This window comes from Xenopus tropicalis, chromosome 9 (assembly GCF_000004195.4).
Source record: "Xenopus tropicalis strain Nigerian chromosome 9, UCB_Xtro_10.0, whole genome shotgun sequence".
In the NCBI taxonomy this organism is placed as follows: domain Eukaryota; kingdom Metazoa; phylum Chordata; class Amphibia; order Anura; family Pipidae; genus Xenopus; species Xenopus tropicalis.
The window spans coordinates 75720930-75745802 of NC_030685.2; the positions used below are offsets into that span (position 1 = coordinate 75720930).

At 42.3% G+C, this 24873-nt stretch overlaps 1 protein-coding gene across 10 annotated transcripts in view; it reads right to left on the reverse strand.

Annotated features, from left to right (window-relative positions):
• Positions 1–4072: 4072 nt before the first annotated feature.
• fmnl2 (formin like 2) overlaps positions 4073–24873 on the reverse strand; it is a 130320-nt gene continuing 109519 nt past the window's right edge. For 2 of the 10 annotated variants that reach the window (XR_208999.4, XR_001171863.3), the window contains 11 exons: positions 21996–22230; positions 21798–21866; positions 21533–21613; positions 19930–20059; positions 17449–17612; positions 17220–17321; positions 16235–16333; positions 15379–15502; positions 10987–11116; positions 8273–8366; positions 4073–5923 (listed from right to left, as the gene is read on the reverse strand). Coding sequence is in view for 7 of the 10 variants with exons in the window: in XM_012970868.3 (XP_012826322.1) it covers positions 5814–5923; positions 15379–15502; positions 16235–16333; positions 17220–17321; positions 17449–17612; positions 19930–20059; positions 21533–21613; positions 21798–21866; positions 21996–22230 (1114 nt within the window). In the remaining 3 variants the exon portion in view is untranslated. The remainder of the gene's footprint in view (positions 5924–8272; positions 8367–10986; positions 11117–15378; positions 15503–16234; positions 16334–17219; positions 17322–17448; positions 17613–19929; positions 20060–21532; positions 21614–21797; positions 21867–21995; positions 22231–24873) is intronic. The other 8 variants (XM_012970871.3, XM_012970872.3, XM_012970869.3 and 5 more) reach the window with 5 other exon arrangements.

Consider the following 24873-nt stretch of genomic DNA (forward strand, 5'->3'; position numbering starts at 1 on the left):
CACCACCTAGTTCTCTACAGAAAAAAGGACATACTTGTTCAGTACTAGGAAAACATTGCTTAAAGCTTCCAACTCCATTTGAAGGGTAATACTGAACTCATGATTAGACATGGGCAGGTTAGTGGGTTACATAGTCATTTGGGATAAAACGAAACCATCAAGTTCAACATCTCCACATGAACCCCAGTGTCCATATATACCCACATATAAACAATATATACCGATATCTATACTGAAACTAAAGGTGGCCATACACAGGCCGATTGTAGCTGCCGATATGGGTCCCTTAGACCTATTCGGCAGCTTATCGGTCCGTGTAGGGCAGGAACGAGAGGCCTGCCCGACCCGATATCTGACCTGAAATTGGCCAGATATTGATTGGGCAGGTTTAAAAATTAAGGTGGCCTTAAATGCACCGATAATATCGTACAAAACCTCGTTCCGTACGATATTCGGTGCGTGTATGGTATGTCGGCGAGTTGACCGATATCGCAGGAAGCTGCTGATATCGGCCGACTCGCCGATCGGACCAGTTTGAAAATTTTGATCGGGCGCCATAGAAGGCGCCTGACCAAAATCTCCCTTCAGCGCTGAATCGGCAGAAGGAGGTAGAAATCCTATTGTTTCTACCTCCTTACCTGCCGATTCAGCCCTGAATGGTGTGTGGCGGATCTGACGATGTTTCGTCAGATCGCCACGTGTATGGCCAGCTTTAGTCGGATTGGGGACCGCATCGGCTTGTTGATGCGGTCCCCAAACCGACTGCCCCATTGCCGCCAATATAATAAGCCTACATTTTCCACGATATTGCCCACCCGTAGGTGGGGATATTGGGAGAAGATCTGCTCGCTTGGCGACATCGCCAAGCGAGCAGATCTTCACGTGTATGGGCACCTTTACTGTAGGTCTTAGATCACAATAGCCTTGAGCTGGGACAGTGCGTTGACTATAGAGTACGGCCCCTTCTGAAACTGTCTGATGTCATTAAAGTGGTTGGTCTTGGTCAGTCAAGTCCTTCCTCAGCCTCAACCTGGGTATAAAGTTCTGGGTTAAGGTGGGGGGGCAAATCAGGAAATTCTCACCTTTTTCATCTACACATTTGGGGAGTCCATGATTGAGCAACGCTGTTCCATAACAGAAACTAAACAGCTAATTACAGTTTCCTTTTCCCCACTCAAACCAATCGACGAAAGAAACGCCCAAGCGATTCGCTTATTAATGTGTAGTGGTGTAAATATTTTATTTGATCATAAGCAATGACAGCAGTAAAGTAACATGGACTGGTTTTAGAAGACGTTTCTAGTATCACTCGGAAGGGGGAGGAAGACACGAAAGAAAACATGTCGATATTCGAGATCATCGTATCGTTTCCCTCGGTTTTCCAAGACTTTTTGGAATTTTTTTTTTTGTCAATTGCGACATGTTTTTCAATTGCTGCCCTTCTCTCCCTCTAAATACATGTGACGAGATACCGTAGGCCGGACAGAACATTCTCTGTACGTTAAACACCAACGTGATAAAGTCTGATCCCCAAATTGTTCCTTTAGTTAAATAGAAAATAAAACAAAATCATAAAAACTATAAGTTAAAATAACATTCCAATGGAATAGCACAGGCCGATGCGCTCGAAACAATATTTACAGTAATTACCCAGGGAATGGACTGGAAATAAAAAGTTTATATATAAAAAAAAAAAAAATCTGCATCAACCCCTCCCCCCGCCCCGCCCCCCCGTAGCAAAATATCTGTACATTTAAAAACAGAGTATTATAAAACTACACATTATTTCAGGAAATTGAAATTCCGACCACAATTGAGACAGAAAAAAAACACAGTGGAATCACCAAATTCAGCCGTAGTGCAAAACAACAAAAAAAATTCAAAAATTTTTGCACATGCATTTTAAATTGGAAAAAAAAAATCCGGACTAGATTCCTGGTTACTTTATTATCTAGTATAAAACAATCTTCTCCAAAGCGGTTAAATACTATACAACGATTTGTACAATAGACACCATCGGGTTAATATCAAGAGGACGGCGTTAATTCCGGAAAATATAAAACCAAACTGCTCGAGGCTACAAGGAGAAATGTTCATTATTTTCATTTTTGTGCATTTAAAGGGGAACTGTCACCCTAAAGAATAATTCCAGATCCTTTTGTTTCGTGTTAGTAGAGCCAAATAAACGTTATTAAACTATATAAAATGTTGAATTTCTTTTTTTCTTCAGTCTTGAAATGACACAATCACAGCAAGCAGGCAGCCGCCATTTTGTGTACACTGTTATTAAGGAAGTTTTGTTTTACCCCAATATTTTGTACATTTGCTATCTAGGAAGTGCTGAATGGAAAATGAAAGCAATTGTAATTGAAAAATCTGAGCTGTCAATCAAATGATTGACAGCTCAGATTTTTAAATACATTCATAACAGGCATAGATGATTCAATTGAAAAAAGAATTTGGGTTTCATGTTTACTTTCCAAAGGACTTTTATTTTACAGCTTTTAATGTGTGGGTGGCAGGTCCCCTTTAAACTGAAACAAAAAATAACAGGGGGAGATTTATCAACGTTCAAGTTTGATTTTTTTCCGCAATTCGTGTTTTTTTGCACTAAAAAACACGAATTCGAGTTATGGTTACAAAACTCGAATGTCTGGTATTTATTAAGTACAAAAATCTCGAAAACTCGAATGTAAAAAATTCGCCATCCAAAAAGTTGCCCTAGGCAAAGTCAGGCCCTATTTTCAAACTCGAATTTTCAAGTTTTTAAACTTGAACAATTCGAGCTATTCAAGTTTTTTAACAAAACGAGTCTTCCTTATTAATAAATAAGCGAGAATTCGATATGCTAATTGTTATTCGATTTAGAAAAAAAAAAAACCTCGAATTCACAAACTCAAAAATTGATAAATAAGCCCAGAAATTTCTATCACAACAAAATTGGGCCAATAAAGGGAAAGTAGTTTAATTTTTTTTTCTGCAATGACTTACTTGGTCCTACTTAAATCCATCTGTAGAATTTAAATAATAAAACCTATATATATATATGGGAGACACCCCGATTTTTTAAACAATAAAAAATAGAAGTTTTAAGGTTACGTTAAGCTTGGGCTCCAAAAATGAAAAAAAAGTGGAATCAACCCCCTCAGGTGCATCTTTCTGTATAAGTTATAAAAGGGGGCCTATTTACTTTCCCAGGAACTCCTCCTAGCCCAGAATTCTGTTTAGATCAGGGGTCCCCAACCTTTCTAACTCGTGAGCCAAAGTCAAATGTAAAAAGACTTGGAGAGCAACACAAGCACCATAAAAGTTCATGGAGGAGCCAAATAAGGACTATTAGGTAGCCTCTATGCCAGGGGTGAGCAAACTACAGCCCTTTTTAATCCGGCCCGCCGACTCCGGCCCCCCTTAATCAATTACGGGCCCTGATTGCGCCCCGTGCGTGCTCGTGACGTCAGCACGCATGGGGCGCAACCATATAAAAGGATGCAGTGGGGAGCTGGGGTCAAAGCAGCCTGAGGGAGCCGCAGTTTGCTGGAGGGAGTTGGAGGATGCTGGTGGGAGGATGCTGGGAAGGAAGCTGGGGAATGGAGCTGGAGGATGCTGGGAGTGGAGCTGGAGGATGCTGGGAGAGAGCTAAAGGATGCTGGGGAATGGAGCTGGAGGATGTGGGGGGTGAAGCTGGAGGATGTTGGGGGGAGCTGCAAGATGCTGGGGAGTGAAGCTGGAGGATGCTGGGGGGAAGCTGGCGGATGCTGGGTGGGATGCTGAGGGGGGTGCTGGAGGATGCTGGGGGGAAGCTGGCGGATGTTGGGGAGGATGCTGGGATGTGGAGCTGCAGGACACTGGGGAAGTGGCGCTAGAGGATGCTGGGGGGAGCTGAGAGGCCCGTGATTTCTGATGGCAGCCCTGGGCGTAACGCTGGCCGGCCCGTCTGTAAGTCAATGTGGCCCCTAAGCCAAAAAGTTTGCCCACCCCTGCTCTATGCACACTATCAGCTTACAGGGGGCTTTATTTTGTAGTAAATCTTATTTTTATTCAACCAAAACTTGCCCCCAAGTCAGGAATTCAAAAATAACTCCCTGGTTTGGGGGCACTGAGAGCAACATCCAAGGGGTTGGGGAGCAACATGTTGCCCCTGAGCCACAGGTTGGAGATCAGTGGTTTAGATAATATGAGATATTGGGTGAATATTAAATATTCCAGGTTCAGACAGATTTGGTTGAATCATAGGTGGCCGATTTGTGAGCTTTCGAATTTGTGTATTTACTGCAATTTGAGTTAAAAAAAAAATATTCTAATAATCTTGACCATCTTTTCCCAAATTGTAGACCTCTAGGAGATCTTGAACCAGAAAAAAAATGATCTTAGTTGCCCTTACTACAAAAATTGTAGGGAATCCTACAGCTGTGCATATACTTTAATATTCATTTGGTGAGCTCGCCCCATGAGTGGATCTGATTTAACCACTGATGCTGTGGGCCAAATTTGAATGTGATCGTTTGGCCCCAGACTAAGGATTGGATCATAATAAAGGCTTAGGGAGAAGGTCAGGAGGAGACCTTATCAACACAGATGCAGTCCTTGCCTGAAGGAATTCTGCCGTTGGCCAGATATCAGGTGAGAAGGCCCCATGCATAGGTCAATAAGCTGCCGACTTAGTCTGGAGGCCACAAGGCTATTTTTTCTTTAGCCCAAGCTTAAAATCACAAAAAAAAAACAGGAAAACAAACATTTTTGACCTTTAGTACATGTAGGTTTTTATCAGCCTTAATACTGTTACACTGATGAGGTGTTAATCGTCTACTGCTAAACTGGTTCTATTAAACCAGCTGAATGTATAAGGTCCATCTGTTGTTGAGATGCCACCACCAGAGCTCCGGGCCGACTTGTTGGCTTCTCACTCCCTTGGTCCTACTTGTTCATGATATTAGAATCCGTCATATTGGTCATGTCACAGATTCCTTGATAGGCAAGACTTTTCCTGAAATATGATGCAGTTGACCATACGTCGGGATGTGCATAAAAATATTTAAGAAAGGAAGTTGTTACCCCACCCTTCCATAGATGGATTGGTGATCATTGACAATCGCTTCCTTCACGTGTCTTAAGCCCTTATTATATTGAAGACCATATGCAGCTTTGGGGGCAGGTTGGCCACCAAAACATGGTGTTGTAGACCTCTCTGACACAGAAAGGGATTAAGTGCAACATAGGAACAAGACCATCAATTCCTGACAAACACAAAGACGTCAACTAACTCCAAGTCAACTGGATCCAGTCCTGGTTTCTTTAGACCCAACAAGAACGTTGAATAAGGTCTTGGAAATACCAGCAGTGGATCGTTATGAAGACCCGAGTTAGGTGATTTCTCTACAGACGACACACTTTTTTTCTTGTTTTTGTTTATAAAGGCCTCTTCTAAAATTCCACAGCAGATCATACTCCAGTATTAGCTATTTACAAACATTTACGTCTTTAAGAACCACCTAACCAAAAACAAAAAGAGTCAATTTACATTTTGGTTAAAAATACTGAGTAACGTATTGGTGTAAAAAGATACCCGGTCAAATAAAAGTCCTATTGCTTTGTTCCATTTGAGCAGGTATATCTGTTAGGCACTTGTTAGCTACAGAGGGAAAGGTTTTCGCTGAGCGGAGATCCTATTTGCAGTTTCTACGTCTTTGAGCTTTTTTGGGGGGGTGCAAAGGCAAAATGGGTTCCATACAGAGCCTCGGTTGGTAACAGATATGGCTCATTGGGAAGTAATGGGTGTCCAAGAACCCCTAGGCTACTGCGGCCAGGACTCCAGCTTAAATGGTTATCTCGGCACCATTCGCAGAGCGCATGTTCTGGTCATCGAAACGCTTTCGCACACTTCTCCGCATGGCGTCAGCTCTTATGTACGGCTGGTTTCTAAGATCTGAAAAGAAGAGGAAGAAGTTAATGGACGGTTCTAGGTTCCTCCAGAGAGAAGAAAGGCAAGAAAAGGGCTATCTGGCAGCCATCAAAGCAGCTTGTGCAGAGAGACCAATGGAAAGCTCTCAGAATTTGTTTTTGGGAGGTACCAGTAAACAGGACTGGTAATTGGTGAATGAGTAGGGAGTATGTGCCACAGCATCCAACCAGATGTTTGCCCCCATACGGTAGCCCAGTATACCGTACATGTTGGTTGGGTTACTTCAGTATAATTTGCATCTGTCCTTACGTCAAACCTATCGAGCAGTGTTCTTATGGGGCCCAGGCTCCTATTTTGAATTCATTCAAACCCCTGTAAGATATCTTTTCTCTTTTTTTAAGGGAAGGGGAGACAGAAGCATTGGATGTGGATCCACAGAGGGATACTGTTAGTGATACTGGGAGTAATAACAGGGTACTAAAAGGACTAAACAAAAGGTTAGAAATTAATATATATTTGCTGTAAAGCGGTGGGTGGGGAGGACAATGTGTTTAGAGATCATATAATATATATAACAATGTAGAGGCTGTTAAATAGAGATACCTTCCAGTTATTTTTAGACAATAAATAAAATGCTTATTATAAGCAAGGAATATTTCTTCTTTTGTGTATGTCGTGTATATCATTCCATTTTGATTGCCTTAGCACTAACCCACAGCCCCAGTCCCTTCCCAGAGGCTATTATCCCCTCACTGCTACTATAGGCACCATCTCTCCCTACTATACCTGCTATCCCACAGCCACAGTCCCTTCCCAGAGGCTATTATCCCACTGCTACTATAGGCACCATCTCTCCCTACTATACCTGCTATCCCACAGCCCCAGTCCCTTCCCAGAGGCTATTATCCCCCCACTGCTACTATAGGCACCATCTCCCCCTACTATACCTGCTATCCCACAGCCCCAGTCCCTTCCCAGAGGCTATTATCCCCCCACTGCTACTATAGGCACCATCTCCCCCTACTATACCTGCTATCCCACAGCCCCAGTCCCTTCCCAGAGGCTATTATCCCCCCACTGCTACTATAGGCACCATCTCTCCCTACTATACCTGCAATCCCACAGCCCCAGTCCCTTCCCAGAGGCTATTATCCCCCCACTGCTACTATAGGCACCATCTCTCCCTATTATACCTGCTATCCCACAGCCCCAGTCCCTTCCCAGAGGCTATTATCCCCCCACTGCTACTATAGGCACCATCTCTCCCTACTATACCTGCAATCCCACAGCCCCAGTCCCTTCCCAGAGGCTATTATCCCCCCACTGCTACTATAGGCACCATCTCTCCCTACTATACCTGCTATCCCACAGCCCCAGTCCCTTCCCAGAGGCTATTATCCCCCCACTGCTACTATAGGCACCATCTCTCCCTACTATACCTGCTATCCCACAGCCCCAGTCCCTTCCCAGAGGCTATTATTCCCCCACTGCTACTATAGGCACCATCTCTCCCTACTATACCTGCTATCCCACAGCCCCAGTCCCTTCCCAGAGGCTATTATCCCCCCACTGCTACTATAGGCACCATCTCTCCCTACTATACCTGCTATCCCACAGCCCCAGTCCCTTCCCAGAGGCTATTATCCCCCCACTGCTACTATAGGCACCATCTCTCCCTACTATACCTGCTATCCCACAGCCCCAGTCCCTTCCCAGAGGCTATTATCCCACTGCTACTATAGGCACCATCTCTCCCTACTATACCTGCTATCCCACAGCCCCAGTCCCTTCCCAGAGGCTATTATCCCCCACTGCTACTATAGGCACCATCTCTCCCTACTATACCTGCTATCCCACAGCCCCAGTCCCTTCCCAGAGGCTATTATCCCCCCACTGCTACTATAGGCACCATCTCTCACTACTATACCTGCTATCCCACAGCCCCAGTCCCTTCCCAGAGGCTATTATCCCCCCACTGCTACTATAGGCACCATCTCTCCCTACTATACCTGCTATCCCACAGCCCCAGTCCCTTCCCAGAGGCTATTATCCCCCCACTGCTACTATGCAAAGAACATTCCTTCACAATTTAGGACTGTGCTGCCAATGACCACTAGAGCGTGATATTTTTTCTTTTCAAACACCTGACCATAAAATGCTATCTGCTGATTGGTTGATATGGGTTACTACTAAGTTTTCCACCCTTTTCTATGCACAGGAGGGTTCCCCTTCAACGGAAATACGCAGAGAGCAAGTCCTACTTATAAGAAAGGTTTCTTTTTGTATTTAGTCAACTGAAGCAGTAAAGTGGGTGAGTAGTGACGTATCTGGCATACAGAGAGAGGAGGAAACCAAGTAAAAAGTGATGCTTGCCAGCTTTGTGTATCCTCCACCACCGGTGTGCTAGAAGAATTCCTTACCCTCGAGTGAACATTTGGAAATTTAGTGATATTATTCTTCTTTAGGGCTAAACGGGAGAAAACACAAAATGATGGTTAAATAAAAATAGGGGTTTGGGGAGTAAAGAGATTCTCCATATTCCTGAAGGTGGGTTAGGTGCTAGAGCAGGAAGAGGGGGCAGGGGTAAGGGCAGAAGGGCGTAAAGCAGAGCAAAGCTGCGGGGAAGAAAGTTGTCCTGGTTTCCTGGTGGTTGGAATCGAGACAGATGGAAGGGCAAGCTGCTTTGAGGATTGGCTCCAGGAAGATCATTAATACAGCAGTGAACACAAGAAGAAAGAAGGTTTATACAGTTTTACAGAAAGGCTTGCAATAGAATCTCACAAAACACAAGGGAAGGGATTCTAAGCACGCTAGAACGTTTCTCAATGTGTGGAAACCATGAAGCTCCACCTAACAAGGTTCAGCGATGCTCAGGATTCAGGTTTTTAGAGAACGGGGCAATCCAGAATGTCCAACCAGTAGCAGACACCTAGATGCATAGACCCCAGCTAGACCTCAACCCATAGGGGAATAATGATGCACTTTATGTAGAGCTGTGGAAAGGTAATTAGCTTTAAAAAATCCAGACAAAGGGCTGACTGATATCTCTGGAGGTGGAGTCTGCTTGGGTTGGTGTAAATGCCTAGGGCGTGGAACACATGGCAATTAACCATTGGTATAGAGTTTTTTGGTGCCAATGTGTGCTTGTTGCTGATTGGTCTGCTCATGTTTCAGGGCCCAAGCCAGTATCTGGTTGTTTACCTTTAATTGAAGCAACTAGGTAACAAAACAACCAATTGAAGTCTCTGGTCAATGATGGCCTCACCTATGTTAAAGGAAGTCATCATTCGTGGGCCACCTAAGCTGTTGAAGCTCAATGGCCAAAGTCAACAAGTTTAGTCAAAAATGGGCAAAACAGGCCAACCCAGGAAGAGGAATACAGTGTTGGACTGGGTCTACTAGGGCCAACCAGAGAACCTGGTATCCAGGGGCCACTTTTAGAACAAGTAGATGGTATAGAGGTTATATAGGCTGTTGTAGACATTAGAAAGGGTTTAGGGGAATTTAAAATTCCCATCATTAATCCTCTGTGTTTAGTGAGATTCAGTTTCATTTATACTTTTATACCTGAACAATAACAGAGGCTTTTTTTTCCAGTTCCAATGCAGTAACAAGATTAATTAGTCCCTGATGAGTAAGCATTAAATACAGCTAAGGTTAAAAAAAGACTCCATCTGTTCTTTCCTAGTATATATCTGCCCATTTTTATTTCCTTTTCATTATAAAATGTATTGGAGAAGCAAAGAAAAATAGTGGCACCCACAACGGCTAATCAGCAAGGGTTCCATGTGTATTAAATTCATTAGAATTAAGGGGGGGAGGTGTTTATGCAGTTATGGAATAAATCATTTGCCCTAGTCAAGTAGTAACCCCCGGCAACCAATCAGCAGTTACCTTAACCTGGGCTAGAGTGGCTGGGACAATGAAAACTGCATCTGATTGGCTACTATGGGTTAGAGAACAACTACATAATGATACAGGGAGGACCCTCTGTTTGTAACTGAAGATTTTGGTAATATTGCCTTGGAACTGAAAAAATGAAGCAAAACAAAATCTTAATGGAAGAGAATCCAGTGCTTGGATATTTCATGCAGACGTGAGCATGCAGATGTGGGGCAGATAGGGGCAGGCTGCGGGCACAATTACTATACGGACAGCCACCAGTCCGCTAATGACATTCTAGGTACTTTGGGGGGAGAAGTGTGTGACTGTCCAATAATTTGCCTGGTTTTCAAGGTCAAGTTAAAGTCCCATTCAATGCAGAAGGGAGGAACCCAGAACTTTTTTCATCAAATGATAAATATCTAAGAGATTGGCCTTGATAATAAACCAGAATTTTGAGCCTGAAACTGTGCCCAATTTTTTCTATAGTAGGCCATTTATTTATTATATAAATGATTTGAGAGATCAATGAAGCTGCTTGTCCAGTGTTAAGCCCATAAAAATCCTCTTTGATGGCCACATCCAGCCTTTAATTGGAAGGCCCTGGTCTTGGAGGTCAGGAACCCAATGCTGGATGTTGTATGTAATTGTGCAATAGTAGCAAAAGGCTATACAGCGGCAGCCAAAAACCGTTTTGCCTTCAGCCTGCCCCATTTGCCAGAGAAATAAAGGCAGATCCTTCCAGTGTTAGAAGATAATTACAATAATAACAAGAAGAAACCAATCGGGAATGGAGAATGAAATAAACCAGCATTGACATAGAGGACCGATATAGTTCCATAAGTATTTAATTACCCTCTGGCATATCCATTATACAATAACACTGACAAGTAAAGCGACAGGCCCTCAGAAAGGAAGGTACCAAACGCCAATGTCCTAGCTACAGCCCTGCAACTGATGTTAGAACCGCAACTCATCGGGGAGTTGTTGCTAAGCAACAGCTGGAGGACTGCAGTTTGGTCAATCCTGCTTTAAACACAACTTGAAACACGGGTGGTCATGTGTCTGATGCAGAAAGAGATGGGCATAAACATACAGTGACATGCTATATATAACACATAAGGGTGCACAGGGACAGCAGGCAAGGTAATCCCTTCAGGTGTTAAGCGGTGATTCCTTTTAAACACGGCAAGAAATGCAGAAACCTTTTAAGAGCATCAGGTGTGAAACAGAGTAATTTTGTTTAGTAATGGAATTCCTCAGTGAGAACGGGGTCGCAGAAAAACCGGGAGCCGCGCTTGGCTGTTCGAGCAGTAAAGGGCACAGTCTTCAGCACTGCATGGAAAATGACAGCCAAACAAGACAGAAACCATTAGGAAGCGAGGATCTACGGCATTAGTTCATGGTTAGTGCTCTGCGGCTGATTACATTTCGGCTGGCTTTAAACACACGGAGATTCCAATGGTACACAGGAGAGTATTGCTGAATAAAAGAAGGACCACTAAACCTAAAATACAGGTTGTTCCAACATGAAAATGCATTTTGTACCCCCTACTCATGTATATTCTAAAGCAGGGATCCCCAACCTTTAGTGAGCCACACAAGCAAGAAAAAAGTTCTTTGGGGATGACAAACAAGGGCTGTGATTGGCAATTTGGTAGCCCCATGTAGACTAATGGCCTGCAAGGGATTCTGCTTGGGGTAAAACTGTGTCTCTGGGCTTCCAAAACTTGTCTCCAAGCCAGAAATTTAAAAATGGCACCTACTCTGGGGCAACTGGGAGCAACAGCAAAGGGAGTGGTGAGCAACATGTTGCCCCCGAGCCACTGGTTGGGGATCACTGTTCTAAAGGGACAGGGCAATTATTAGTTATGGTTGGTCTGATCCAATGGGGTCCATAGATCAGACCAATGATGGGGCCATAATGCAGATCCATAAGGGGAGGGCCACATCAACAGGGCCAATGTGTTCTTTGCCCAGTCAAAAATTTCTGCCCTACCCAATAGATCGTTGGGACAGGCTGTCAGATAGACCTTATATATACTCTAGAGCAGCATAAGGCTGATTTCATACATTGTACATAGATCTTGGTTTCTATCAGGGCTCGTGAATCACACAAAATACACTTTCATGTATCAATATGCATTTTCGGTTTAGTGTTCTTCTTAAGAGCCCTGTGATACAGATCAATTTTTAATATGCTGAAGGAAATGGTGTTTATTGCCCTTTATTATGTATTTTTTGTTTATCTTAAAAGAACTGAAGAACTGTAACACTGTAACCAAATCCCAATACGTCTCCAAAGGCAACATGATTATCCTTTTCCTGATTGGGTAATAGAATGGCCAGAGCTAAAGGTATAAGTAGAATCCAAAGTAGAATCCAAAAGCACAGTCTGGCCCAAGGAAAGGGTTAGTGGCCCTAAAATGTCTCATAGTATTCTAGCAGCAGCAGTTCAGCAGGTGCCCATTATTTCCACCATATAAAAATCCAAAAAGTAGGAGAAAAAAAGCTTCAGCAGATTTACTGCAAACAATTTATTGTGGGTAGTGGTAACACAACATGTTTCGGGTCAATACCCTTTATCAAGTGTCCACCATATACCCTTAACTGTGGGGTTGGCTCACTTAGGGACCCAAAGTTGCAAATGGTAGGGTGGGGTAAGGCCAGGCTAAAGGCACATTAGATTGAGACATTGACTGAATGCTTATTTATTATCTAATATACTCTTGAAGGCCAACTATGATGCTATTTGGGAGGAACACTTATGTTCTTGTTATAAAGTGACTGGGGGCTCCGATTAAATGTGGTGCCATAAATAGTGTCTTAAAAGTGAAAAAGTCTGGAAACTACTTAACTACTAACCTCATTGAGAAATACTGCAATCTGCCTTGGAACATCTCTACATCATTCTAAAAGTTCTAGACTTATCTCCAAGCACCTAGACCTCAGGACTGAAGCCAAGAACTATACTGAGATAGGCCGATATACCATTCCCCACAGCATATTAAAATGTAACCCTTAGGGCAATGTCTCCTCAATACAAAGAAGGGGATGAAGTTACACAGAAAGCACAACAAGGCCATCGGACTATTCATTCTTGAATTGAATAATTTCAGTTGTGAAAAATCACAATCAGTTCAGTGAATTATTATATATATATATATATATATATATATATACAGTCAGCTCATTGGCTCCTACAAATGACAGTCCTAACATAACGACACGGGTATTTGATATTTAAAGCCACCACTGTGAATCATTTGAATCGATGCCAACGGCAGAAGATATTTTGATTACTGCCAAGAAGAAAGCATTAGGGTGTCGGTTCTCTTCAGCAGGACATTCAAGAACAGATTAGAGATACAGGTATTGGACCCGTTATCCAGAATGCTCGGAACCTGGGGTTTTTCAGATAAGGGATCTTTTCATAATATGGATCTCCAGAATCATTTAAACATGAAATAAACCCAATAGGATTGTTCTGTCCCCAATAAGGGGTAATTATATCTTAGTTGGGATCAAGTACAGGTACTGTTTTATTATTACAGAGAAAAGGGAATCATTTAACCATTAAATAAACCCAATAGGGCTGTTCTGCCCCAATAAGGGGTAATTATATCTTAGTTGGGATCAAGTACAGGTACTGTTTTATTATTACAGAGAAAAGGGAATCATTTAACCATTAAATAAACCCAATAGGGCTGTTCTGCCCCAATAAGGGGTAATTATATCTTAGTTGGGATCAAGTACAGGTACTGTTTTATTATTACAGAGAAAAGGTAATCATTTAACCATTAAATAAACCCAATAGGGCTGTTCTGCCCCCAATAAGGGGTAATTATATCTTAGTTGGGATCAAGTACAGGTACTGTTTTATTATTACAGAGAAAAGGGAATCATTTAACCATTAAATAAACCCAATAGGATTGTTCTGTCCCCAATAAGGGGTAATTATATCTTAGTTGGGATCAAGTACAGGTACTGTTTTATTATTACAGAGAAAAGGGAATCATTTAACCATTAAATAAACCCAATAGGGCTGTTCTGCCCCAATAAGGGGTAATTATATCTTAGTTGGGATCAAGTACAGGTACTGTTTTATTATTACAGAGAAAAGGGAATCATTTAACCATTAAATAAACCCAATAGGGCTGTTCTGCCCCCAATAAGGGGTAATTATATCTTAGTTGGGATCAAGTACAGGTACTGTTTTATTATTACAGAGAAAAGGGAATCATTTAACCATTAAATAAACCCAATAGGGCTGTTCTGCCCCCAATAAGGGGTAATTATATCTTAGTTGGGATCAAGTACAGGTACTGTTTTATTATTACAGAGAAAAGGGAATCATTTAACCATTAAATAAACCCAATAGGATTGTTCTGTCCCCAATAAGGGGTAATTATATCTTAGTTGGGATCAAGTACAGGTACTGTTTTATTATTACAGAGAAAAGGGAATCATTTAACCATTAAATAAACCCAATAGGGCTGTTCTGCCCCAATAAGGGGTAATTATATCTTAGTTGGGATCAAGTACAGGTACTGTTTTATTATTACAGAGAAAAGGGAATCATTTAACCATTAAATAAACCCAATAGGGCTGTTCTGCCCCCAATAAGGGGTAATTATATCTTAGTTGGGATCAAGTACAGGTACTGTTTTATTATTACAGAGAAAAGGGAATCATTTAACCATTAAATAAACCCAATAGGGCTGTTCTGCCCCCAATAAGGGGTAATTATATCTTAGTTGGGATCAAGTACAGGTACTGTTTTATTATTACAGAGAAAAGGGAATCATTCTTACAATTTTAAATTATTTGATTATAATGGAGTCTACGGGAGATGGCCTTCCCGTAATTCTGTGCTTTCTGGATAACGGGTTTCCAGATAACGGATCCTATAACTGACTACTGTTCAGTTACCTTTATTTTTTTCCCTTAATAAAAGGTGCTCTTTTACTTTGTTTCCATAAAACACCCCAGATATATATCTATATAGATAAATACAGCATGCTCATTAGAGATCTATTGGTGAATGTCCATTGTGGAAATGCTAGCATGTTAGTATACCTTTAAGAAACATAAACTTGCAATAATTATATAGAGCTTATATATGCAGTTATTTATATGCCGCTTGTAAAGCCAGGAAGGTAAATGTACAATACCGGGGGGCAGATTTGCACGGCATGCACTGGCATCTAAACTGGTAGGGGGTGCCGAGACTGAGACGACAGTTTGGCAGCAGGCAGTTAACCCCCAAGCACATTTCCTACCATTTCTTGGAAGCAAAGAAGCCAAAAGGCTTTTGGCTTTGTTTTTCTATTGTTTCTTGTGATATTTGCTCAGGGACAGCCAACATTACTAATTCCCATGAATTTCCCTATTCCAGACCCTGGTCTGGAAACTGATAGCAACCAATCAGCATTTAGCTCTTACTGATCAGTGAGAATAATGGTAGCAAATATCTGACTGGTTGCTATGAGTTAGACTCTTGCCATATTACCCCCAAGTACATTACACCGGATAGTAAAAAAGCTAGTAACTGTATTTGCAGTTTAATTCCCAGTGAAATAGAAGTTTCTGCCTACCTGTGATGATATCTTCTATAGCACCGTCCTTCCCCTCATAGACATGTCTGTTATCTTTCACCTGCCGCCGCCTCAGCTCCGCAATTAACTCTTGCTGCTGCCTCTTCGATTTATGTGACGGAGACTGGAATTTAAACAAAAATGTGATGTAAATCATTTTTCAACTGTGGTTTCAACAGAAATGTTCCATTTCAAACACATTTCCAAGGATATCTACTATGGGTCTAGTAACCCAAAGCAACCAATCAGTTGTTTGCTTTCACACAGGTGACCAGTTAATGCTATATTTGTTATAGGTGAATAGGCCAAAAGAAATAAGTCAACCCCATATTTTAGCGAAGGTTTTGAAAACATTTGTTGGCCTTTTTAGACCTGGTCAAATGTCTTTGTCCCCTAAGGGTTTCACAGCTAGTAGTCAGCAGGTTCTCCAATGGCCACTTGTCACTGATACAAGCTTGATAACGGGCCACATAAGGCCTGAAATGTTGCTATAATGCCCTGAATAAATGCAATAAAGGCATTTTATTTTAAAAGAAAAGTAGGGTTGCTGTTCCAGCTCGTATCCAGTTTATTCCCTAAGGGAGAATGAAGAACTCCCCTTGAGTAAAATGACAGGAGAACTCATTGAGATTTTACTATCTGTCAATATTTCGGCAAATAGGCCCCAGAACTAATGGGATTTCAAAAACATTTTTCAACTTCTACAAACTTCATGAATCTTTGCTGCATTGGATTCTTATTATTATTACGGTCAAACCACAGAGATCATTTCACCAATGATAAAAAATTCTGTCTTTAGGCTTTCGAAAATGAGGTCAGACTAATGCTAGAACAGAGTTTCATGAACTGAGCAAACCTTTTGGTCCTGTTGTTCCATCATGGCTTCCTGTTCCAGAAGCTTCTCCATAAGCGCTTGCTCTTGTTTCTTCCTCATCTCGTTCTCCTCATCAGCATTCTGAAAAGATTACTACGGGTGAATTCATTTAGGATGTTGTAACTTAGTTATTGTCAGACTTTTTGAGTTTAGGCTCCACCTTAATGTCTGACAATGGACAAGGCCCGTTTGAAGGGAGCTTCCTTAGCTCATTAAACAAGGAAAGTAGAGTAAAATACTGGTGTATCAATCATTGTTTTTAAGAATATATGTAAAGAACCCATTATCCAGAATGCTCGGGACCAAGGGTTTTCTAAATAAGAGATCTTTCCGTAATTTGGATCTCCATACCTTAAGTCTACTAAAAAATCAATAAAACATTAAATAAACCCACTAGGATTGTTTTGCATCCAATAAGGATGAATTATATCTTAGTACCTTGTACTTGATCCCAACTGTTTTATTTTTATAGAGAAAAAGGAAATCAATTTTAAAACTCTGAATTATTTGATTAACATGGAGTCTATGGGAGACGGCGTTTCCGTAATTTCTGGATAATGGGTTTCCGGATAACGGATCCCATACCTGTATCTAGGAAAGTAAATCTATAAACACCCCAAATCTCACCCTAATTGACCTTCAAGCTGGGCTTTTATGTTTAGGTAGGAGAGTGAATGGCCATTCCCACCCTACTGGCCTTCAAGCTGAGCCTTTCACCACTGCCCTAAGCCCAACCGGAACCTGACCCACTTTTGGAACCAATGTTGTAGTTTGTTGATTCATTAATGAAGGTGAAAGGACCTTATAACAAACACAGTGTATCTATTATTTCACATGGAAAAGAAGTAAGAAACATTCTAGGAAATATCTTTAGAAGTAGACAGATGCTTTAGGATAGAACACCAGGGACAGCTTGGCTTTCAAGCATTTCCATCTCATTAAAAAGACACTTGGTGCTGCTCCCAACCTTGTAGGCCTTCACAAATCTGACGAAGACTGGAAAGAACACAGACGGGGGAGTCGTTTTGGGATTTTCTCCAAAATACTTCACAACGTCATCAAAGGCATCCTGAAAAGTACAAACCCGGACTGTTTAAGTCCCCTCATTAAAATCCACCAAAGCACACACAGTAACCCATAGAAGCAGCCAATGAAAATGTCTCGTGGCAGCCAATAAAAACGCCTGGTGACTTTACCTGGGAAATTTTTGCATCATCTTGCAGTTTTTTCAGCCTCACTTCACTATTCTGGATGAATTCTTTCAGCATAACATTATGGTCATGCATTGTATACTCTCTTTTCGTTAGATCCATCCCTCGTTGAAGTTCTTTCACATCCAAAAGAACATTTTCGAGAGAAACTGCAAAACAGTAACGGTACCAAGCAAAATGAATAGGTGTCTCATTAATGGGGGTCTAAGATGTCTCTGCAAATAGAAACATTCATTGATAACCTAAAAGTGGCTGATGGATTTACTATAGGCTGAATTATCCAGGGAAACTCTATGGGGTTTATAATGGCCCCTAAACCTGTATGCTTACAATGCCTGCCAGCAGAACTGGTCATTGGCTTAGGCAAACAGACCCTCTGCCTGGGGGGTATTAAGATCATAGGTGCTTCCTGGGGATACAATATAAATATAAGGGCAAAACATATTATATATACTGGAATTTTTCAGTAGATCAATATACCATGGGCTGCAGTATGCAGGGAACCCTATGGGCGTTCATTGCACTCCCTCGACTTTGCCCTTAATGTAAAGCAGTGGTTCTCAACCTTTCTAATGCCGTGACCCTTTAATACAGTTCCTCATGTTGTGGTGACCCCCAACCATAAAATTATTCCTAAGACCATCGGAAATATGTGTTTCCCGATGGTCTTAGGCGACCCCTGTGAAAGGGTTCCCGAACCAAAGGTTGAAAACCACTGATGTGAAGCTTACTCCGTATACCCTTTGCATAATTACAAATGGCCAGCAAGGGGCGCTGGAGTCCCATGAATGAAAAACATGCATTTTATTGAGAAAGAGAGTTGCGTGGTTGAAATCTAGATCTTAAAGGTGAAAGCTGTCGTACATGCAGTTATTGCAGTAAACGTTTCCTATGAAACCTATAAACAAAAGGAATTCTGGGAATGAATTCCAAACTCCTAAGAAAAAAAAAAAATCCCATTTACATGGGTTTATCCTATAGGCTAAAGCTCACCCACTGGGTTTTAAAACAGAAGCCGGGATAATAGCTGATCAGATTCCCAACTACAGACCTATAAAACACAAAGTGATCTGTTAATTCCTTTATGAACATTGCACAATCACATCTAGGTGACTTAAATAAAGCAATGCACTTGTACTGATTCAGTGAATAGAGCTGCTGTATATCAATCTACGTACAGCGGCTCCATGCAGTGGCGTAGCGAGGGGGGTGCCGAGGGGGCCATGGCCCCGGGCGGCGTATCAGAAGGGGCGGCGGCGGCTCCTTCTCTCTTACAGGCAACAGGCGCTTTTATAAGGTTGCGCCCGTGCGTATGACGTCACACGTCAGCGACGAGGCGCAACCTTATAGAAGCGCCTGTTGCCTGTAAGAGAGAAGGAGCCGCCACCGCCGATGGTCTGTTGGGGGTATGTACTATGGGGGAAATTGGGGGCACTGTGTGGGGGCTACTGTCTATGGGGAAATTGGGGCACTTTCCATGGGGGGGCCAGGTCTTTGTGGGGTATTGTGTATGGGGGCACTTCCTATTGGGGGCACTGTGTATGGGGCAATTGGGGCTCTGTGTATGAGGGCACTTTCTATTGGGGGGCAAGGTCTTTGGGGGGTATTGTCTATGGGGACACTGTGTATGGGGCAATTGGGGCACTGTGTATGGGGGAACTTCCTATTGGGGGCACTTTGTATGGGGCAATTGGGGGCACTGTTTATGGGGGCACTGTGTATGGGGGCACTTTCTATTGGGGGAACTGTGTATGGGGCAATTGGGGCACTGTGTATGGGGGAACTTTCTGTGGGGGGGGGCAAGGTCTTTGGGGGGTACTGTGTATGGGGGAACTGTGTATGGGGAAATTGGGGCACTGTGTATGGGGGCACTTCCTATTGGGGGCACTGTCTAAGGGCAATTGGGGGCACTGTGTGGAGGGGGCTGTCTATGGGGACACTGTGTATGGGGCAATTGGAGGCACTGTCTATGGGGAAATTGGGGCACTTTCTATGGGCAATTGGAGGCAATGTGTGTGGGGGGCACTGTGTATGGGGCAATTGGGGGCACTGTGTATGGGGGTACTGTCTATGGGGCAGTTGTATGGGGGGACCGTGGGCAGAATAGCGTTAGGGGGGCCTGGCCAGCATAGTGTTAGGGGGCACTGTGGTAGGGTGACCCTAATACTTTTTATGTCTGTGTGTCCTGTACTGATGGGAGGGGCCCCGTGATTTCTGATGGCGGCCCTGCCACCATGGGCAGCCACGGACGCACAGCTGAATCCACTTTTGACAATTATGACATGCGCACCGCATTTCAAATTCAATCAAAAAAAAAAAAAATTTAATGCTGCTTTTTTTATTTTGTCTATTTTTTTTAAGAATAACTAAATAGAGGGGCGGCAAATTTCCGGTCGGCCCCAGGCGACGAAAGCCCACACTACGCCACTGGCTCCATGGAATTAGACTCCACACAAAATCCTTTACCTGCTGCCGCTTTCTCCACATAATGGATTTCATTATAGAAGAGAGCAACTTGTAGATACTTGTCGCGTACCACGTTGGAGATATAGTGCAACAATGTCTGTTTTCTGTCTGTCGACTTCGTATCTAAAAGCTGACAGTGGAATTTCACAATCAGAGGATGGAACATACCAACAGAATGTATCTTTTGCAATTAATTTATTGCCCATATCTCATGGGAGCTACCAAATCACTTTCAAAGGGGGGAACATATATCTTTGATATTTCCCAATTAAAAATTGACCACACATGAACAGATACAAGTGGGATTTTTGCCCATTTCTGACATGCAATTTATTTAAACTCTGTACATGGTAAAATGCTATCTTTAAAGCAAGCCTGAACTGCAGTGAGTTGGACATAAGTTCTTCTGAGCCTCAGTGAAGACTTAGGGGCAGATTTATCATAATGTGAGTTTAGAGCTTAATACATACAAACTCACCCACGTTCTATTCATTCCTATAGGATTTTTAGAAGTGTATTTATCAAATAGTGAGTTCTAACTTTCCCCATTTGATAAATAAGCTTCTAAAATTCCCATAGGAATGAATAGGATGTTGGTGAGTTTTTATGTATTAAGCTCTAAACTCACATTTTAATAAATCTGCCCCTAAGCTGGACATACAAGGTGAGATTGGCTTGTTTGGTTGCCAAATGAGTGGAATGGCCACCCAACCAGGGCTGGAACTAAGGGGGTGCTAGGGGTGGGGTGCTGGACATAGAAGGTGAGATTGGCTTGTTTGGTTGCCAAATGAGTGGAATGGCCACCCAACCAGGGCTGGAACTAAGGGGGTGCTAGGGGTGGGGTGCTGGACATGTACCTCTTCTACTCCCCTGCTCTAAGCCCTTCTCCCCTACTGCCAGCACATTACTAGTTTGGGCACATCAATGCATCACACTCCGCGAGGAAGGGAGCACAATGGGGGAGGGGCAGTAGATGGGCGAAGTGGCCAGCAGGGTTGCCTGGGGTGCCCAGCCGGCTAGGCCTGGCATTGCACCCAACAATTTGACCTGTAAGCCACTGAGGCTTGCAGGTAAATAGATATCTTTCTAATATCAAACAGACAGGTTGCTGGGCCCTATAAACAGGCCAATAAGGTGCTGATTTGTCTAGAGGGACCTAGTTGGCCCATGTAGAGCCAGTTTGTGGTACAAACCACAAGCTTCTCAGGTACAGGGTCTTTTGAGCCAAAAACTTGGAAGCTAACAAATATAGTTGACCTGCCCTCAAAAGTCCAAGTAAGGTTAACTGTATATGTAAACTCAGTCATTTTCATTTCTGGGTGTTATTGTCCCTTTAAGGGCAATGCTACATGGTGCTGCAGATAAATGCAGGCTAAGAATCTGCCCCTACACTAAAAAAAGGTTTTTGCTGTGGCTGCATCTGTTTATCCAAAAATCCTCCCCCACGTGGCACTGGACTAAGAGGTGAAGGTTTATTCATATGCATTTGCCCTATTACCTCTAAACTTCTATGGCACTTTAATCATAAATAAACTCATAAGTTCTCTAGCCTGGTGCCATCTATAGTAGTATGGTAAACTATTTTGTGCAATTAAGAACTTACCAGGTCCAAGCTCTGAAGCTTAAAGCCATAAACTGCTCCTCTTTTACTGCTGTTCATATAGTTCCCGAGGGCTAGAATGATCTGTGTAAAAAAAGGAGTCAAAAAAATGAAATTATACATTCTGTATAATGACTTAACTGCAGCTCTAAAACTACAACTCCCAGAAACTCCTAACAAATGAAGCATGCTGGGAGTTTTAGTTGAACACCAGCTGAGCGCTGGAGGTTATTTACCCCTGTAACAAACAGATACGTTTAGCACTTACCTCCAATATTTTCTTGAGCTTTTGGGATGACTTAATGGAAACTGATGCGGCAATTATGGCATGAAGTTGCTGCAATGAAAGAAGCAGAAATCAGTAGGAATGCGCTGCAGTTATTGTCACATAGAGGCAATAATAATAAGAAAAGCCCCATCAGTTGCTGCTGGCAATGGCTGGACATCAGCACTAGACTAGACTTACCGGTGTGAGCATCTGAATGCTCTCGGAAAAATTCCCAATGAAAGCCATGATGGTCATCTTCTGCATTAGCCGCTCGATCTTACTGAACTGCATCATAAATCGGTCTTCGTCGGACAAGTTCTCCAATGGCTTCTTCTCTCGCTCGTACTGCCGGAACACTTTCACCTCTCCCTCTGTCGGCATGAACCTCATCAAGCATTCAACAAAGTCCACTGGCAGTGTCTTCAGGTCAAACCTGTAGGGAAGAAAAAGGTGCAAAAGGCCTACTTAATCCAAGATGACCTCAAATAAGATTCCTACCAGTCTTACCCAACGTCTATAAACATTGCTAGTTATTAAGACTAGGAAGCTGAAGAATCACAGTAGAGATGAGCGAATCAATATTTAGGGTCTCAAATTTGCTGTATCATTCCATTAGCCACCAGTATTGAGACGTGAGAGAACTGAACTAAAGTTTAGGGTTGTATTGTAGCCAATCTGTGCATTTCAAGTTGGCTGTAAAAGGATTCCAGGATTCCGGTGTGTGGATGCCAGCTGTTCATTCATGGTGCATCAAGTGGTAGAGTTCTATCAGATGCCAACTCCTGCTGCCATTTCTGCCCTGTGCGTCTGGTCACCACTAGTTCTCAGGTTACAACACCTCTAAGGTGTCTTCTGTTTAAAAGACAGACTTATTTATAAAAAAGCTAGAGCTATATCTTTCAGAAAATAGTGAATCAGTGAATATCCGTTATTGTCGTTATCGTTAATTATCAACCCCTGGGATGATCCTTCAGCTTCTTAACAAAGTATCAGGCCAATCCTCTTTCAGGCAGCTCAGAAACCCCTTATGGCACCTACTGAGGGTCTCTTGCCAATTAGCTATTCTGTGTGGAGTGGTCAACACTAGAATGTCTGCTTCATAGTACAGGTATGGGATCCGTTATTCGGAAACCCATTATCAAGAAAGTTCTGAATTACAGGAAGGCCATCTCCCATAGACTCCATTATAAGCAAATAATTCTAATTTTTGAAAATTATTTCCTTTTTCTCTGTAATAATAAAACAGTACCTGTACTTGATCCCAACTAAGATATAATTACCCCTTATTGGGGGCAGAACAGCCCTATTGGGTTTATTTAATGGTTAAATGATTCCCTTTTCTCTGTAATAATAAAACAGTACCTGTACTTGATCCCAACTAAGATATAATTACCCCTTATTGGGGGCAGAACAATCCTATTGGGTTTATTTAATGGTTAAATGGTTCCCGTTTCTCTGTAATAATAAAACAGTACCGGTACTTGATCCCAACTAAGATATAATTACCCCTTATTGGGGGCAGAACAGCCCTATTGGGTTTATTTAATGGTTAAATGATTCCCTTTTCTCTGTAATAATAAAACAGTACCTGTACTTGATCCCAACTAAGATATAATTACCCCTTATTGGGGGCAGAACAGCCCTATTGGGTTTATTTCATGTTTAAGTGAACACTATCGGGTTTATTCAATATTTAAATTATTTTTTAGTAGACCTAAGGTATGGAGATCCAAATTACGGAAAGATTCCTTATCCCAGGTCTCGAGCATTCTGGATAATAGATCCTGTACACCCATTCCACAAGTCAGATCACATAAAGCATCTGCAAGTTACTGATCTTGGAGTCCTGGTTGATAAGTATGGGTGGCCAACAGGGTCAAGCACTAGAAGAATCCCTTGAAGGCCAAGTAAAAGCTCAACCACCACACAAGGACAACCCCCCTGCTGGAATCTTGTAGAAATAATAATACATTTGGAGGGCTATGGGCAGAAGCTGGGCAGGGAGGGAGCAACATGGAACATTATTATACACTGATCTCATATTTCATTTCTCATTTCCAGTAGACAAAAACAAACAGAAAATAAAAACTGACACATTAGTTACCCTTTAACGCAAATAAACGAACTATGGAAAAAAAAAGATGGCATTGCTTGTAACAGAGCAGAATCCATGTGGGATTTGGCAGAGAGAGTAAATAACACAATTAGCAGAAGGGATTTTAATAATGCAGATAAATCTGCTCGAGTTGGCAAGCTTATGAATACCATCGGATCTCAAGACAAGAATCCAATTGTATCCATTGGCACTCCATGCGCTGAATAGCGAGAAGCACAAACAGCCATAAAGTGCTGAGTGTTCTATAAAGCCTGATTCATTATTCTGTAGGAAACCTCTGGCTTATACATCGCCCCCCCCCCCCCCCTGCACAAAGAGAATGGGGGCCTCTGTTTGTAGACCAGGGATTTGTTTTATATCATACTAGCCATTTATACAAGTAACAACGATTAACTCGCGTTTACTAACTCGGGACGGCAAAATTTAGAAAATTTAAACTCTGCCACCGGGTAGGGGAGGAGCCTCCTGACAGCCTGCGCCGCCATATATGTTATAGCCAAGTTATAAAAGCAAAGAATTGTACAAAAGGAACCATTTGATTTAAAGATAACCTCGATACTTAGGACTTACAGCTCCCAGCATCCCTAGCTAGAGCGCAGTAACAGAGATGCATTAAAAATGACATATGTGGAACACCAGGAATTCTGCCAAAACAGAGAAGGGCAGGGGGGCAACCAGAGCCATTTCTACCAAGAGGCAAATTGAGAACTGGACTCACAATACAGGTATATGACCCGTTATCCAGAATGCTCGGGAACAAGGGTATTCCGGATGAGGGATCGCCATACCTTAAGTCTACTAAAAAATTAATAAAACAGTAATTAAACCCAATAGGATTGGTCTGCCCCCAATAAGGGGTAATTATATCTTAGTTGGGATCAATTACAGGTAGTGTTTTATTATTACAGAGAAAAGGGAATCATTTAACCATTAAATAAACCCAATAGGGCTGTTCTGCCC